The following is an 18,909-nucleotide window of genomic DNA, read 5'->3' as shown; positions in this document are numbered from 1 at the left end:
CAACAATGTGCAAATTGGCATAGGGCATATAGGATTGAACTACACAATGTTTAAAGACTCTCGGTAGAATTGAGTCCTGGTTTGTGGAGCAACGGTACCAGATTGGACAAAAGTAGGGCTATATGGGGAGCGGGGTGGGGGTGGGGGTGGGGGGGGGGGGGGCGGCTGTTGGTGGTGATCTGTGTGTAAAGTGTTCTAAAATGCTGCATACTGGAGAGTAGAAAGTATTTAGAATAAATTTGGATGGGGGAGGGCAAGGGTTCAAATTTGTAAAGAGGTGTGAAATCAACTAGAAAAACTAGGTAGGTAAAGAGAGTCTTGTTGAGGAGTTCATATCACTGAGAAACTATCCAGAAAACGTGATTTGGAGCCAATTGGAGGTCAGACTTTAGGGCAGCACGATGGCACAGTGGTTAGCACTGCTGCCTCACAGCGCCAGGGACACGAGTTCGATTCCACCCTCTGACTTTGTCTGTCTGGAGTTTGTGCATTCTCCCCATGTTTGTCTGGGTTTCCTAGAGTGCTCTGGTTTCTTCCCATAGTCCAAAGATGTGCAGGCCAGTTGGACTGGCCCTGCTAAGTTGCCTGTAGTGTTCAGGGATGTGTAGATTAGGGGGATGGGTCTGGGTGGGATGTTCTGAAGGTCAGTGTGGACTTGTTGGGCTGAAGGGTCTGTTTCCACACTACAGATTCTATGAATACCAGTCTCAGCAATGAGAAACGAGACTGATTGATTAATAACTTCATAGTGAAGGTCCTCCTGGGCAGCAGCAACAATAATATCATTGTATTTTAAATATTTTAAACTTTGTAAAATTCTAAGGACCAATATTTTAAACTGAAATAAAGGCAATAGTGAAGACATGTTAACAGAGCTAACTAAAATGTACTGACAAATTAGACTATGGAATTGGTCACTAGAGATGAGTAGTGGACAGTAAAGGAATGCATAGAATAGATTCCAACAAGAGCGGAAAATTTCAAGAGTGGCCAACATCTGTGGTTTTAAAGAAAATCAAAAATTGTATTGTTTTTAAAATAAAAACATGCAAACTTGAATATATCAGAAATTTGAATAAACTATTAAAAAGCAAATTGACAGATTTAATAGGTAGAGAAAGAGTGCTAGCTAGAAATATAGAAACAGACATTTAGATTTTCTAGTTGTTTGTTTTGAGGGGGGAATAATTAGCAAACTGAACATTGGTCCCTCTAGAAAGTAAGTCTGTGGAATTATTAAGGGAATGTAAGGAAAGGACTGATTGAAAAATTTGCATTGATCTGATTCACCATGGAGATATGTAATATCTCCGTAATAGCTGTAAATCAGGAATGAAAGGGAAGGAGAAACTTAGGAAAAGCACAATGACAAGAGGTACTGGCCAAATTGATCAAACTGTGAGCTAACAGGCTCTGTGTCCTGATTGACTCCACCCTGGATCTTAAACTAAATGGCTGATGAAATAATTGCTGCATTGGTTTTAGTTTTCCAAAGTTCCACAGATTTGGGAAGGTTCATTTTTGTTCAAAAAAATAATGAATGCTGCTTTTTTTTTCCCTCAAAAAAAGAGATTCACAAAGGTGAAAACTACATAGGCCAGTTAGCTTAACATTTGTCATCAGCAATGTGTTAGCCATTATAAAAATGTTTTAGCAGGGCTTTTAGAAAAATTTCAGGATAGGCAAGCAGACTCATAGTTTTGTGAAAGGGAAATCCTGTTTAAGGAAGTAAGCTTTGGATAATGGGGATCTAGTACCTATACTGTACTTCAATTTCTAAAAGGCATTTGAGATGGCACATCAGATTTATTGTTGTAAAAAAAAACTTAGTGTTGACAATAAGATTGGCTAATTAACAGCAGGCAGACTGCAATGGTTCAAGAAGGCAGCTCACAACCACCTTCTCTAGGGCAACTAGGGACAAGCAAAATGCTGACCCAGTTAGCAACAACCACATCCACAAAATGAATACTTTCTATTTTCTTTGACACACAAATGAGTTATTTTCTGGTTTTCAGGATGTAACAAAGTGTACCATGGAGATAAGTGCTGGGGCCTCAACAATTACAATGAACACCATTGAGTTGGATGAAGAGACCGAAGGTGTAGTTGCCACATTTGCCAATGACACCAAAGGTAGATTGAAAAATAAGTTTTGAAGAGGGCTTGAGGTTAAGTGAGTGGCCAAAGATCTAGAAAACTTAGTATAATGTAATTAAAATGGTAGTGTCCATTTTGGTGACAAAAATTAAAGAGGAACCACTATCTAACTTGAGAGACTGCACATTTCAGATGCAGAGTGAGTCCCCATCTGTGAATTGCAAAAGCTTAGTATGCAGATATCACATGTAATTATGGAGAGGTGTTGGCCTAGTGGTATTACTGCTATACTGTTAATCCAACAACCCAAGTAATGTTCTAGGGACCTGGGTTCAAATGCCCATTATGGCAGATGGTGCAATTTGAATTCCATAAAGGATCTGGAATTAAGAGTCTAATGCTGACCACAAATCCATTGTCAATTGTCTAGGGGGGAAAAAACCCATCTCGTTCACCACTAATTGCCTTTTAGGGGATATTTACCTGTCTGGCCTACATGTGACTTCAGGCCCACAGCAGTGTGGTTGATTCCTAACTGCTCTATGGGCAATTAGTGTTGGGCAATAATTGCTGGCCTAGCCCACACCCCATGAATGTTCTTTTTAAAAAATGGGAAGCTAACAGTGTTATTGTTTGTTGTGAGGGTATCGAATAAGATTGTACTTCAGTTGTAAGGGCACTGATAAGGCTACATCTAGAGTTCTTTGTACAGTATTGGTCTCTTCCTAAAAAGAGAGAACGTTAGCACATTGGAAGCTGTTCAGAGAAGATTTGCCAGACTAGTATCTGGAATTGTTAAACTTTTTTGTGAAGATAAACTCCAGTGGATGCAAGTGTGTCTAATAAATAAAAGAAATCTTGATTAAAACAGAAACTCTTGAGGGACCTTGGCAGTGTGTATATACAAAAGATGTTTCCTTTTGTGAGAGATTCTAAGACTAGGGGTCACACTCCCTCCCTTTCTAAGGAAGAAGTGACACATTTAAGATGGAGGTACAGAGAACTTTTTTCCTCCAAGCATTATGAGACTTGTGTACTCCTTGCAAAAGGTGGTGGACTTGAATATTAAAGAGTCTTTGAATATATTTAAGGCAAAAATGTTTGATAAACCATGGGGTGTAATATTAAAGAATTGCAGAACAGTTTCAAAGGCTGAAGACCTGCTGCCAACCCTAAAGCCAGTGGCAAGGTGTCACACCCAGGGCAATGAGCTTTGTTGGTCTCGATTACAGCTCTATTGTAAAATACATTGTGAGGTGTGGTGTTTAAGAGGTGAGAAGACTTCAAAGGATGATGCAGTTGCCAAAGCTAGTGACATCAAGATTAGATGCTACTGCCAGCGTTGGAGTTTGCAGGGTAAGACATCATATGTTTTCCAATTTTTTTGGGACTATAAACTGAAATGAAATATGAATACTAGAAATGTTTTGGAACTTGAAGATTGAGCGCTGTATATATGGTTGAACAGGGCAGTACATGAAGGAGTAAGATGAAAAAGTTGAGATTGAGCAGCACAACAAATCTTTTGAGTTAAGCATTCTTCCTGATTAAACCCTTCTAGTTCAGCTGCAGAGTGCTAAAGAGCTGTAATGCCAAGAACAGCATGAGAGCAAACATCCAGAATCTGCAGACAGAATCTATTTTTCTCACTGTCTCTGAAGGAGGTGGGGGGGGAGAGAAAGCGGAGGAAACAAGGACAGCTTAAAAGAGAATTATTATAAGAAAATACCTAAATTCCCCTGATCAACCAAGGAATTGAAGAACCACCATCACCATAAGAACAATATGGCAATATTACGAAAAATCAAAAAGATGAGGACTTGTACAGTTAATGGTAGGGCCCTGTGGAATGTTGCTGAACAAAGAAACTTAAGGTTGCAGTTACATAGTTCCTTAAATGAAGTTGTAGGTAGACAAGGTAGTGAAGAAGGCCGTTTGCACTGTTGCCTTCAATGGTCAGTGCATTGAGTATGAGTTGGGACATCATGTTGCAGCTGTACAGGACATTAGTGAGGCCACTTTTAGAATACTGTGTCCAATTCTGGTCTCCCTGCTCTAGGAAAGATGAAGGGACAAACTGATTAGGCTGGGGCTCTTTCTACGCCCCCCCCCCCCCATCACCGCATTCCCCCCCTCCCCATGGCAAATGGGACTAGATCAGTTCAAGATACCTGCTCAGTACAGACAAGTTGGGCTGAAGAGTCTGTTTCCATGCTATATGATTCTCTGGCTGTGAGAAAATAACATTTTACTTTGTGGTCTTGACTTTTGATTATTGGGTTTATCCTGTCAATATATTTTCCACCATTATTGTATGTGGTAAATTGTTGTCTTCTATCTATCCCAATTGTGTTTGAATAAGTCTACTTGGAGTTTGAAGGGGTATAGTTTAAGGTGCATAAATTAGAAATCCTGTCTTACAACAGTGTTCTTGTTAAAATTAAATGCAATACAATAAATAGCTTTTACTGTTACTGAACTAACCCTGGTGTGAATTCTTTTTGGATAGCAGACTTGAATAGCAGGTATTTGGGAAAATTGGTCATCTTGGTAGTTTGTTAGAATCTCATACATTTTGTGGAACAGGGGAGCATGATATTAGGCACATTCTTCCAAGCACTTCATAACAGTTGTCAGACAATGGGAGCTCATGGGATTGATCCCTGATCATCAGATTTCTGATGGGTCCAAGCAAAAATGGAGGAAGAACACTACCACTTTGTCCCAACTTGTAAAGAAACATTTAAAAAAAAAATCTGCATGGATGGGCTTCCCCTAGTTATTGTGCTCCTTCCTGGCAGAATGTGTTGTGGTGCAGGTGGAGTGAGATCAAATCCAGCTTGGATGTCTTATTCAAGTCTCAAGTTTAAAACTGCAAACTGTCCACCATGACATCAATGAGCCTGTTCTGTGTGTATTTAAAGAAGCTTGCCTGTCAGCCCAAGAGACCAGAAAATCATTGACCTCTAACTGCTCGCATAGAACATAGAACAATACAGCACAGAACAGGTCCTTCAGCCCTCGATGTTGCACCGACCTGTGAACTAATCTAAGCCCGTCTCCCTATACTATCCCATCATCCACAGGCTTCGCACATGCCAGAACCACCCTCTCCTCCTGATACCTTCCCGACTTGGTTTCATAGACTGAATTAAAACCAGGCCCAACTTGTCATCTTGCCTTCAAAATAGATTCTTAACAGATAAACTGAAAGTGTGAATATATTAAAGTTTTATAATGTTGTGAAGTGTTTTGGGGGAGCATGTTCAGTATTAGTAAAGAAATTTAAGTGGAAAGAAGTTGATATTGGAGGGAGTCTAGTGATGGTTCAGTGGGTTGGTTCTGAACAGGGGAGGGATTTAGTTATGAGAAGTTAAGTAATTTGGGCTTGTACTTTATGAACTTTAGGGGACATGAACTTTAGGAGACTGAGAGGGGGCCAACAGTGTTGATGCAGAGAAGATGTTTTTCTATTGGAGAGTTTAGACCAGGGTATAATTGTAAGGAGTTTCTCCATTTTTATGCCAGGAGAAATTTCTTTTTAAATAATTCTGGGATGGTGACAAATCTACAATAAAAGCTGTCTAGGCTGGGTTGTTCAGTACATTCAAGGCAGAGACAAAGATTTTTTTTAAATTAAGAAGGGAATCAAAGCTTAACTAATGAGGAGAAGGCCAGAAAACAGAATTGAATGTTATGTCACCAGCCAAAATTTTCCACACCCCACCTCACCTCAAGCTGCACCTCCATTTCCTACCTACTAACCTCATCCCAACCCCTTGACCTGTCCGTCCTCCCCAGACTGACCCATCCCCAACTACACTTTGTGCTGATCTTCTCCTCTATCCATCTTCAGTCCACCTCCCCCTCCCTATTTATTTCAGAATCTTCTCCCCATCCCCCTTTTTCTGATGAAGGGTCTAGGTACGAAACGTCAGCTTTAGTGCTCGAGATGCTGCTTGGCCTGCTGTGTTCATCCAGCTTCACATTCGTTATCTCGGCCCATAAACCCGGGTCTGTTTCCATGTCTCATGCTATAAGTGGTTACGTGGTGTAATTACATGTACCATGAATTTAATAACAAACGACAGAACATTCAGCGCTGTAAATCAAACAAAAAAAACGGAAACTGCTGGAAAAGCTCAACAAGTCTGGCAGTATCTCCGAAGAAATGAGTTAACGTTTGGGGTCGAATGACTGTTTCTCAAAACTGCCCACGATCTTATTCAGTGTGGAAACAAGCTTCTATTTTGCCGAAGTGGCTATTATTTTGGCACGAACCAACAATAACTGTCACTAGCCAAATGCGTACGAACTGGTACAGTCCCGTGCGGTTCCTACTTCATAACCTTAACACTCTCGGTCCCAACTAGCCAGAACACCTACGCATGCTCGTGAAGTAACCTTTATTAAAATACTGTGACGACACTTCGATTGTCTTGTCAGGCGGCAAGAAGCCATGGCCAATAAGAATACAGCAACGACTGGAGGGTAGAACAGCCAATCAGTGAAAGGCAAGAAACCGTCTTAGCCAACTGGTGTCAGGGTTCTCCAGACACAAACCAATGAATGTAGAGAGCCTGTCGTTGCCCTCCTTGGTTGGATGGACTATATTGAAAATGACCAATAGACTCGCTGTACCGTTTATTGTGCTTCTCATGTGTTGCAATTGACCACCAATGGTAGAGCTCCAATGCTATCACGTGGCGTATTTTTGGCGGTTTTTATTCGGTGGAGTGGCGAGGGGGCGCTTTGGCAATTGAAAGCGGGTTTGTGCGGAGCGCGGGAGACAAAGGGAACAAGAAAGGAACGAGGGTAAGGGGACCGTGTTAGGTATATGCATGCACTAGTTGGGTAGGATTAACTAGTTCGTCTCTTGGACAGTTTGAGAATATTTTTCAGGCGTCATGTTATTTTGGGAGTTTACAGTTTCGCGCCGATGCAACAGAAAGTCTGAGAATGAGCGAGCTAATTGGGGTTAATCCGATATCTGTTGCATATGTTGTGTTACTTGCTTTAAGCTTAAGATGCAACAGAAAGGTGGTATGATTATTCTTATTGGAAGAGAATGCAATTAATGCGTGCATTCGCTGGGATTAAATTTCTCGGAAGATCTAATTTTCCAGAGGTACCTATTGCCATAGACACAAAGGGTGAGGGGCGAGGGCGCTGTCTATTTTGAGCAAGATGTCTACTCGAAATGCTATAAGAATGATCTGAATAAGCCTTCAATTTTATGAAACGTGGTACATCCACTAAAAAGACTGCCGCCTTTCAAACGATAAATTCATGCAGAGCCATGTTTTATTTTTGCCTAACTTCACTGGGGTCTTTGTTATTGTCTGGGTATGATCATCAAAGAAATAAGGGAGGGGCACCTAATAACTAGACAGTTGGAGTGGGGAAATTTAAAGGTAACAAATATTTCTAGGTATCAGTTGCAACATTCCATCAGTTTTATAAATGTTAACGCTATCTTGCGACATCCGTTGCACCTGTCTGAATTATTACTTAGCTTGTGCATTTTTTAAAAGCACACGAGGTCTTGTGTTCTTTGCTTTCCGTGTGATCTTCAATTCCACTGCTTTTTGGCCGTCAAGAAATACAGTGACTCTTTGTTCTGAAATAACGTTTTTGGAGTGTTTTTTTCTGTCTTAGCATAAGAGGGGTTCATAGAAACGCTACATATTTAAAAATAAACCAAATACAAGTATTTCATTGACTTTTCATGAAAGCTGAGTTTTTTGGACATATTTTTCAAAGCGATATTTATTACCAGACCCAACGTACCGAATGAATCGCTTTGTATACCTGTAGTTTGAGGATGGGGATGGACCAGCAGTTGACCAGTGCTGCTTTCGTGCACCGTTTTCGAATTAATTCTATCTTCCTAGTCACACTTGCTTCTAAATTGGGGATAATTGTTCAAAAACCACTTCTTTTTTGTAAAAAGAAAATTTATAAAACCTGTTTTTAAATCCAGTTAGGTTTGCCATATTCAGGTTGGGTGTTGCCCGCTGTTGTTTCTCAGTAACTTGATCCATGCAATATTTTTACACCCTAAAATATATTTGGGTGATATTGTGTAGTGTATGTTTCTGCACTATCACAAATATGTTGGGGCATCTTACTGGCCCCAAAGCAACAGGACAATATTTTTGTCACATCCAGCTGAATGGAAGAGCGTGTTTTCACATCTACTCTTGTGTAAAATACTCTTGTCTTACCACCATTTTCTTATCTTTAGCTTCAGGTGGCGCTGGAGTCTTGTTGCTGTCTGCAATGTCTGTTCTATAGATTTCACTGAGATTTATCACAGTCTTGAGCGAGTTGCAACTGCTTTTTTCCATGGGCTAGAACATCACTTTCTTTTTGCCTTTTCTGTTTTGAGATTGTTAGCGTGCAGCAACAAATTGAAGTCTTGTGGGATATAGCTTTTTTCATTTCAGTGCTTTGGGAAATTAATCAAACGAGGACAAAGCTGTGTTATTCAAATGTCTTAAAAACAGTTGCATATTTTATTTCAGTATCAAAAGTGAATAACTTGCATTTTGCACCCAACGGCTAATTTGAAAACACAATAGCGAGGGCGGGCACCATTTGGCCGCCTGCCAGGATCCACGAGACAGGAGTTCAGTCTCTAGAATGATACATGGCCCATCGTGCCTGTGCCAGCTCCATGGAAAAGCTGTTTCATAAGAAACAATTTATTTTCTCCGTTACTGCATATTTATTGAAGCACTTTCTGCCACCCTTCCGGATTATAACTGTTAATATGCTGAATCACACCTGAGTCTTAGTTAATCATGCTCTTGCCGATGAAAACCATTTCTTTGTTTTATCAAAACCCCATACTTTTAAACGCTTATTTTTTTTCTCTCCTTTAGAAAATGAGAACCACTCCAGTTCATCAAACTGTCTGCTTGGAGAAGGGAGGGCAAAGGTTCTCTCCAGATATTGAAGGTTCCTCCTGCTGTGGACAGTCTACTGTCCTGTCACTCTAATCTTTCCGCACGAGTTCATGTTGCTTTTTCTCAAGCTGGCACTACTTTTAAAACAAAAACACTTCCTCACTATGGGAATCAATTTGATCTTGCTTGTTGACCTATTTAGATCCCACATGTGAAATACTTTGACAGATTTCCTTTCCATCCATTCAAAACTGTGCATACTTGGCCATAAATCTAGTTATTGGGTCTGATTGTGTTACTCCATGTTATCAGCTATCTTGTAATTACGAGTTAATACTTTTCTCTCTTTTTTTAAAAAAATTGAATACCATGGACGTTGTATGCAGTGACATTCGTTCTAAGCCAACTAGGCTAGATGGGCACAAATGTGTTGTCCAAGCTCTTTGTGTCCCTAGATAAACTTGAGGATCATTTTTGTGTTTAAATCAATATTCTGACAGCTTTCATGTTTAGCTGCGTGATAGGTATCCTTTGCTAATTCTGAACTTCACCTACTTGGTTAATATCCTTTTGAATATTAGTCTGTAAAACACGAGTTGCTGAAATGTTAACTGCATGCTAGGTCAAATTTGGGTTACCTAAACTGCACTTTGAATAGCCTTACAATGATGATTCTTGAAGGAACACATTTGGGCGGTGGCTACTTGCATAATTTTGTGGTGAATGTATTAATGCATGTCCACTTTATTTTAGAATAATGCACTGCAATCTAGTGATGCACTGATTACTGTCAGTGTAAATGCAAATAGGTTTTGTTTAAAGAAATTTGGATAACACTGTATGCTTTGCCATTTTCTAAAGCACTTAACAGCTCTGATGTCAGATAAATTGGGTTCTGATTTCCTTTTAGTGGTTAAATTGTGCAGCCTGCTGTAACCAGTGTCATGGTGCCAATCATTGTCTAGAATTTCCAAGTGATTAGACAGTGCCAGACGCTACAATAGCTGAAACAATAAATTGTCAAGGGATTTTTTAGATTTTTGAGTTTAAAACAAAATGGCTTTCAAGTAATAGTCATCAAAAGATGAAATATCTTTGGCCTCCTCGAGGCTGCATCTGGTCTTCTTTTGTCAATCCTTCCTTGTCAGTTTGGTTGACTTTGAACAATGGTGTAATTCAAAATAATTGCATCCTCTGATTAGGAAGCTTAGTTTTGGTGATGGGAGCAAGTTGTTGGTTTGTTTCTGCACTTCATGTAACCACGGATTGAAAACCTACTGCTACTTTGTAATGCTTACTAATCCCATGGTGAAGTCATACCTGCATTAAAATATTAACTGCACTTCATATCTGCTGCAACCTTGCTCGGTTATATTTGATCGTCTGTTTCTAAAATGTTTAGCCAAGTAGAGTGAAAGGTAATTGTTGACAATCCATTTTTTTCTAGTTGTTGCAATGTACAGTAGATGCTTCTGTCTCCTAGACACAAGACTGAAACTAAGCTAATTTGAGATAGAACTCTGACTTTTTATTCTAAACTCTGAGGCTTTCCAGTGGAGTGCACGAGTATTTCTCATAGTCTTTTCCTGCAAATAAATCTGTTTAATACTCTTTGCTTGTGTTCCACTGGGGTTTCTTTCTGCTCATGATGTAGGTATTTAATAGTATCAACCTGAATTGAGTCTTTAGTTGAGATTTCTTATTGGTACAAATAACACTTCAAATATCCAATGTGTGAATTTTGAAATAGGAGCAAAGTGGTGGCCGCAAGTACTTCTGGATAGAAATGGAATTAATGTTTTTAGGTCTTTTTAAAAAATATATCAATCTTAAGGTCACAAACATGGAATCTTCATTATTTGAAAAACCATTGACCGCCATCGTTAATTCTTGTTTTACAGATACTTGTTCTCAGATCTCCTATAGTATTGCCAGCACCCTTTCTCTACTGCAGGTAGATCCTTAGTAGTTTTGGCCCTGTCTTCATTGTGTTCCCTCTGGGTTCATTGTCCTAATTTTGAGGCTGCAACTACAAAACCTGAGGTTATTTGTCCAAATGTAACATGTACTTGGTGATTTTCCTATGCAAAAAAACCTCATTCCTAACTTTGAGGTGTTCTCTTCAAGGCATAGAGTAGGCTAAATGTGGCTGGTTTCTGAAATGGCCATTTGATCACCTGCCCCAGTGTTCCACCATTTTTAGTCTACATTTATAATAAAAGCTGTCTTCAAGGTCTGAAATCAAATAGAATCTATATTAAGTCATCTTAAGAATGAGAGGTTGCAAGGCATGTAGGTCTAGTTGAGAAAACCTAGTCCGCAGTGACCTTGGCAAGAGTGTACCTGTTCTGCTGAAGCAGGCTTCCATATTTATTATGAGTAGAGAAAAGTAGATTTTAGGTGGCAGTCAAGATCAATTAGAAGATCATGGTGGAACAGGCTCAAAGGATCTGAATGGTCTACTCCTTGTTTTAATGTTCAGAAGGTATAATGGTGGAAAAACTACAAATCATCTGAGTGGCATTCAGATAATGGGAACTGCAGATGCTGGAGAATCCAAGATAACAAAGGCCAAGGAGCATCTTGGGAGCACAAAAGCTGACGTTCTGGGCCTAAATCCTTCATCAGAAAAGCTTATTTGGATTAATTCATTTAGATTTTTACATCTTGACTAGATCATAAGATCAGCAACTAGTGACTTGTTATCATGTAATACAGTAAAGAGATGAGCTTTGTCTGACCTAGCCTCAGGCAAAGATTCTTGAATTGTACCTTCTAAATACATTAATGCTTCCATCTAGAAGGACAGGGACAGCAGATATGCGGGAGCAGCACTACCAGTAAGTTCCCCTCCAAACCACTCACCTGACTTGGAAGTATTGCTTCATTTTTGCTGGGTCACAATTGTGGGTCAACCTACAGCACATGGGCTACAGCAGTTGAAGAAGGCAGCTTACCACCACCTTGAGGGCAACTAGGTATGGGCAATAAGTGCTGGCCAGCTAGCAATGCCTACAATGAGTGAGTGAGTTTAAATTTAAGATACAATGCTTGTGTTGAAAATGTAGCACAATCTCAAAGCAGGCTCCTACTTTGTGATGTATTCTGAGGAATGAAGCTCAAGTGAGCTACTGTAAAGTCTGACATTTTTTGAGGTTGAGATGAGTTTCTTCACCTAATTTTAATTTTATTAAAAAATTGCTCTAAAGTTGCAGTGTTCAAGGTGTCCTTTCAACTTGTCCAAATCTGCACAGCACAGAAACATCTAAACGTGTCTTTTATTGATTTGTTTTGTTTCTTCAGATTTCATCACAATTTTGTACAAGGAATGTAAATAGTACTTTGATTATGTCAGCCTTTTTAACATAATGTTCTGACCACAGGATCTGTTGCACAAATTGGACAGTGTTCAACAGTTGGAAGTTAGCAACCTGTTTCATCTTGTTCCATTATGGCATCGGCATCAGCTGGTAAGTAGAGAGAGATCCACAAATTCTGGTTTATGAATATCTACAAAAAGGAGTCACTCTAATCAACCTTGACATCCAGTTGCATTAATTTTGCTGAGTCCTTGACTAGCAACATCCTAGGGTTACCACTGATAGAAACTGAACTGAATTATCTATATAAATATTTGAATAAAGTAACTTTTTTGTCCCATTTATGGGATAAGGGCATCTCTGGCTAGGCGAGCATTTATTTCTCATCCCTAATCATCCAGGGGCAGTTAAGAGCCAACAGAGCTACTGAGAGTCTGGAGTCGCATGTAGGCCAGAACAAGTGAGAATGACAGTTTCCTTCCCTAAAGGACCTTTAGAGAACCAGATGGTTCTGATTGGCATTTGATTCATTGTTGTCATTAGACTCTCAATTCCAGCTTTATTATTGAATTCAAATTCTACCATCTGCTGTGGTGGGGTTTGAACCAAGGTCTGTAGAACAGTCCCTTGTTACCCAGATTAACAGTCTAGCGATAATACCTGCCCCCCCCCCCAAAAAAAAATTAGGTCACCATCTCCTCCCCTCCATAGTGCAGATGCTAGAATTGGCATCTTGAACAAATAAAGCAAGCTGGAGAAACTCAAGCCTGGAGGCATCTGAAGAGAAACAGTTCACATTTCAAGTCTGGTATGACCTTTCCTGAGCACTGAAGTTCTTAATAGTTGTACCAGACTCCATCAGCAGGTTGTCTCCACAGATGCTGCCAGACCTGTTGAGTATATTGAGCATTCTTTTGTAGCTATACAAACAAGAGCAGGCAGGAGCCCGAAATCTGCATCAAGTAACTCATCGGTCTCCCCAGAGTATGTCCACTATCTGCAAGGCCCAATTCAGGATTGATGAATACACTTCACTTTACTGGATGAATGCAATTCCAGCAGCATTTTAGAAGCTTGACACCATCCAGGATAAAACAGCTTAATTAGCTCTAAGTCCACGAACATTGACTTCCTTTGCCACAAGAACTCCGTAGCAGCTCAGTGTATATCCTCTATAATGTGGTCAACAGAAATTCACTAAGGCACTTGACAGTGCCCTCCAAACACTAACATCTAGAAGAACAAAGGTAGCAGCTACATTGGAACTCCTCCTCTCCTCCTGTAATTCCCCTCCAAGGGTCTTGCCTGAAAACAGGGACCAGGAATTGGCCATTCATCCCTACAGCCTGCTTTGCTATTTAACATAGCACAGCTGATCCCATTTGCCATATTTCAGCTGTCACTCTATCTCTCGAAATATATTAGCCTCCATAGCCTTCTGGAGAAAGGATTTCAAATGTTTAACTGCTTCCTTCTGACTTAATTAGCCTAGCCTATATCCTGAGGCTCTGACCACCCCCCCCCTCCCCCGCAGCATTTTCTGTATTTAATCTATCTAGCCACATTAGAATTTTATGCAGTTCAATCAAAACTCTCCCCTCACCAACACCACTACCACTACTGTCCAAATTCAATTCTTGTGTACGCTAGTTCAACTGAGCTTTTATTCACTAATCATAAAGACATAGAAAATATAACCAGGAATAGGCCATTCAGTATGCTGATCATGGTTGGTCGTCCAACTCAGCAACCTGTTTTCTCTTTTTTTTCCAGTTTATACTCTTTGATCTCTTGAGCCTCTAGAACTATGTCTAACTCTTCCTTTGGAAACATGCAATGCTTTGGCGTCAACCACTCTGTGGCAGAGAATTCATAGGCTTTCCAGTCTCTGGGTAAATAAATTTCTCCTGTTCTCTGGCCTAAATGATCTATACCAAATCCTTTGAGACTCCTGGTTCTGTATTCCCTGGTCATAGGAAACACCCTTCTTGTGTTTACCTTGTATGGTTCTAAACTTTTTCATGGGTTTCTGAGATCACCTCTCTAAATTGACTCCAGTAAATAACTGTAAGAATTTCAGTCTCTCTTCATTAGTCAGTCGTGCCATTCTAGGAATCAGTCTGGTAACCCTTACAGCATTTTCTCCACAGCCACAGCATCCTTTTTGTCAGATAAGGACACAAAAATTGCATGGAGTACACGAAGGTATGGTCAAACTGGAGTAAGGTATTTGTGCTCTGTATTTGAATCTTGATGCCTTTGCTTATTGCACCTGTGTGATTGTTTTCAGTAACTGGTATACAAGAACACCTAAACCTAGTTGCATCTCATCCTTTCCCAGTCTCTAATTTTATAACAGTCCTGTCATTCCTGGCATCAGCCTTGTGAACCTTCACTGCACTCCCTCTTTGGCAATTATTTCCTCTTTAAGGTGACCAAAACTCTGCAGTGCTCCACCTGCAGTCTCACCAAGGTCCAGTATAACTGCAGTGGGACATCTCTTTCTGAACTCGTAATTGCCTTGCACTGAGAGCTGGTACATGATTTGTCTTCTAATTACTTGCTGCCCCGTCTGTTAACTTTCCCTGACTGGTATAGAAGGATGCACTGGAAGAATAAACTGGACTTCATTTCACCAGTTGTAGCACTGTAGCATTTTACTTTAATGTGCTGTATCTTTTAAATTCAAGATGAGAAATGTAGAACTCAATGATCTGAGAGATGGTGAGGTTAATCTTGCTGAATCAACATTTTCACATGCTACTCTGCACAACTGAAACAATACTCAACTGTCACTGAAGCACAATGTTGCTCTGTCAACCACAATAAACAGTGTCCTGAGACATACTGGATCTAATGTTAAGTGGGCAGATTCAACATTGTTGAATTTTTGCATTCAGCCTGGAACATTCTAATTGCTTGGTTATGTCATCAGAACTATATGCCAAATTTAAAATGCAATTTTCCTGTCTCTGGTAACAATGGATTGTCATGAGACAGCTTTTCCAAACTGCAGCATTCTTTGAAATTGTCACCAAAGGCTAAGGTCCGATTACTTCTAGTAAGTTGGTGTGTCGGGTGGTAATAGCACTGAGTAGATTTTTTTTTTCAGATATCAAGGTGAAAGAATTGGACAAGAGGTCTTCTGGACAGGCTTTTGAGTTGATCCTGAGTCCTCCTGCAGCTGAAGCTATTCCAGAGTTTCCCCTCTCTCCTCCAAAGAAAAAGGATCTTTCATTGGAAGAAATCCAGCGCAAACATGAAGCTGCAGAAATCAGGCGAAAGGTACACCAATCTGAGTGAAACTAAAATTGCATGATTCAATTTTGGGTCTGCATGGACTTCAGGAGTAGATTGGACATCATTTTTGTCTGTCACATGCTGAACTTGTTTGATTTTGAGTAATGTTCATCTCGCAATTTGAAATACCCTTGCTTCCAGTATGGCACTCAACGTCACCTGGTCAAGTCTATTTATAATCTGGTCTGTGCTGTTAACTCACATTTAACTAAATGTCAGGTAAAGAATTTCAAAGCAATACTTAGCTGTTCATTCAGCTTCTAACAAGACAAGTTGATCTAATTGTGTTAGACTCTTGCTTTAGCAAAAGAATGTAAAACTTTTTTCAGTTTAAGAAAACGAAATCCTTTTACAATATCATTGCAGTGACTTGCCTTGATAAATGGCTTAACCTGTAAACAGCTTTCAGACCGAAAAAAATGTAAAAAGCAATACATGTGCAAAGAGACTGTTAGGATGGTATGTCTTTTTATAATGGATTCTATTCCAATTGAGCTGTTTTTGCATACACAAACCTTTCTTTTCAGCTGTTCTATTAGCAACACTCTTCTTAAAAATTAAACTTACAAGCTTTTATCCGACTGCCTTTCTCACCCCTTCAGCCTTAAAACGGATGACTAATCTATTTACAACTGACCAAAAAGCAGCTTAACTGAATCTCCGGACAGCCTACTTAAAAATTGTGCAACTTGAGTGTTTTCCCCCCAAAAACTATACAGTTACAAAGACTTGCTAGAAATGGGCCAGATCTTTCAAATGTGTTTCTTTCGTGGCAGTAGAATTTCATTTAATGGTACATGTGATGTACATACTGTGGCTACTTAAACATAGTAATATGTCCAGTGAGTTTAACTGTGAAGGCTACAGTGACTAGTTGTTCAGATCAAGGAGTAGTTTGGAATTGTGTATACTGTTCATGTGCAGCTCTTTACATTTTGCTTTCACTGCAATATTGCAGTACAATGCAATGTAATACCTTTTGGACAAGTGAGGTTTGTTTTGTAATGCAGCCATACTTGTTTTCTGTTCTTTAGTCACATGAAGCAGAAGTGCTAAAGCAGTTGGCTGAAAAACGTGAGCATGAAAAAGAAGTGCTTCAGAAAGCTATCGAAGAAAACAACAATTTCAGGAAAATGGCAGAAGAAAAACTGACCACCAAGATGGAAGCTAACAAAGAGAACCGTGAAGCCCAACTAGCAGCGAAACTGGAGCGCCTACGGGAAAAGGTAATGATGGAGCTAATGATTTTTGGTAGCAACTATTGCTGCATGGATAGCAAAGTTTGACATTAGATTTTTAGCTGATGGTGCCATTCTACTGTTGTTTTCTCTCCTATCCCATCTCCTTTCTGAAGACAAATATGATTTGACTTCTCTGGTGCTGGCTATCAACCAAGCCACTTTGTGGCAAAGATGTGAAATGTCTTTTGCACTCTGGATAAGGTACTATCCAGTCCTTGTAGTAGAAACTCCAGAATTTGTTTGGTACCAGATGAAAGCAAGAATCCCTTTTTCCTCTATTCCCCACTGAAACTCTATTCTAGATGCTGCTAGTACAAGTCCCATGCCTGCAGTACTGTGAAAGCTGGCATAGTTAAAGTCTTGGTCTTTCTCCAGATGCTAGCAAACATAACAGCTTTTTGAGCATTTAGTTCATAAATAATCACGCTGGGAAAATTTCCCTGTCTGTTTCAGTCCTCTATTTAAGGACCAATCATGTTAAAACAGAATGCGTCTTGATTGTTACCTTGATTTGAACAAGTGTTTCTGGAAGAATTGTGGTATTGGTTCATTGATCCTTGTTTTGTGACTTAGAAACTTTTTCTTTCTAGGAAAAGCGGATGGAAGAAGTGCGAAAGAGTAAAGAGATCAAAGAAGAAAATGAAGACTAGCTCCATGTCAATACTTTTTTCTTTTGGAATTTGAGGATTTTCAAACATCCAAAGATGTGTTTTTTTTTAATGGCCAGTGTGTTAATGGGAACTCTTCCTCCTAATTTGTAATAATGCTGTTAAGTGTGCAACTGCGAGCCAAAAGCTGACCAGTGGGGGAAGCTTGTATTTTGTATGCTTTTCACCTTTTTTCGTAAGCAATCTTGTGGATTATTCTTCCCTTGTTTTTTCCCCTCCCCCTGCCAAACCCCATGTAGATAAATGGAGCTCCTGCATTTTTCTACAAGTAGTGAAGTGAATGGAATTGCTGGTTCAGGTTTTTCTTTTTGTGAAATGTGTAACTTCTAGCATGCTTTACTGATGTGTTACACGTCTAGTCTAAGTGTGTAACTGTGTAAACCTGCCTGACCTGTTACATCTGCCTTGGTTTCAATAAAACTACACCATTGATGTTGACTTGTGTCTTTTTTTAATTCAGTGGAGGGACAGAGCAAATTCTTTTTGTACAAGACTCCTGTTTGAAACCATGTGTAGTAACTTAAGCCATGTCTTACTAGTGGCATACCCTTGCATCAAATCTTCATTTATACTTGGCAAACTGCCTTATTCAGTCTGGGAGAGTCCCACTAGATCAAATGGGATATAACATTCTGATCCCAAATGGGGAACTGGACTCTGCTTTTCTGCTGACTTCATGTTAACTTTGAGCTCTGGTCTGTGCATATGTAATGCTGCAGTTAAACTGATAGTTATCTTTTTGTAAAAGTTATTATTTGTGGATGAGATTGCTAGGCTTGATTGGCAAGATGGTTGAGACCTTTTGTTGAATTGTGCATTCCTGCATCATATCAACTGTGGATACCCTCTACCTTTTTTGTTTTTACAGATATACCTGAGGAAGGGATGGGTATGAATGATAATGGATAGTACCATGTGTACTTGGCTCAGCAGGAAGTGATGCAGGTTAAGACAACCTAGAGAAAACCCTGACTTGCTAGTGTATCAAAGGTACACCCCTGGTATTGTTTCTTAGTGCCAGTCTTCAGTGGACTATGGAAAAGCTACAACAGGAAGCCTTTTTTATGAAATTATTACACCACCGATGGCTACAATTTCAAGCCACCTGAGTCTGTGGGGTGGGGTGCATGAAACATGAAAGGTATACCCTGACAAGACATTTCTGGTGAGCAAAGTAGACTTTGTTTCCAATCTTTCCGAAGAAGGGTCTAGGTCCAAAATGTCAGCTTTTCTGCTCCTCTGATCCTGCTTGGCCTGCTGTGTTCATCCAACCCGACACCTTGTTATCTCAGATTCTCTAGCATCTGCAGTTCCTACTATCTTTTGTTTCAGGTTATTCAGTGCATACCTGACTGCATACTGTATGCAA

The 18,909-nt window shown here is 39.8% G+C and overlaps 1 protein-coding gene across 1 annotated transcript; it reads left to right on the top strand.

Moving 5' to 3' along the window:
• The first annotated feature begins 6,783 nt into the window (after positions 1–6,783).
• On the top strand, positions 6,784–17,978 carry LOC125465045 (stathmin-like). Its single transcript, XM_048558114.1, has 5 exons — positions 6,784–6,915; positions 12,395–12,481; positions 15,444–15,616; positions 16,666–16,857; positions 17,463–17,978. The coding sequence occupies exons 2-5, from the start codon at positions 12,463–12,465 to the stop codon at positions 17,520–17,522; spliced, it is 444 nt and encodes a 147-aa protein (XP_048414071.1). The 5' UTR covers positions 6,784–6,915; positions 12,395–12,462; the 3' UTR covers positions 17,523–17,978.
• The last annotated feature ends 931 nt before the right edge of the window (positions 17,979–18,909 follow it).

Source organism: Stegostoma tigrinum, chromosome 24 (genome assembly GCF_030684315.1).
Source record: "Stegostoma tigrinum isolate sSteTig4 chromosome 24, sSteTig4.hap1, whole genome shotgun sequence".
Classification (NCBI taxonomy): Eukaryota; Metazoa; Chordata; class Chondrichthyes; order Orectolobiformes; family Stegostomatidae; genus Stegostoma; species Stegostoma tigrinum.
Note: the sequence above shows the minus strand (reverse complement) of the source record. Positions and strands in the feature narration are given on the sequence as shown.

Excerpts from the sequence above, each read along its gene's own strand:
- LOC125465045 (XM_048558114.1), top strand. Across the intron at positions 15,617-16,665 it reads CTGCAGAAATCAGGCGAAAG|TCACATGAAGCAGAAGTGCT; the intron begins GTACACCAATCT and ends TCTGTTCTTTAG. Across the intron at positions 16,858-17,462 it reads TGGAGCGCCTACGGGAAAAG|GAAAAGCGGATGGAAGAAGT; the intron begins GTAATGATGGAG and ends TTTTCTTTCTAG.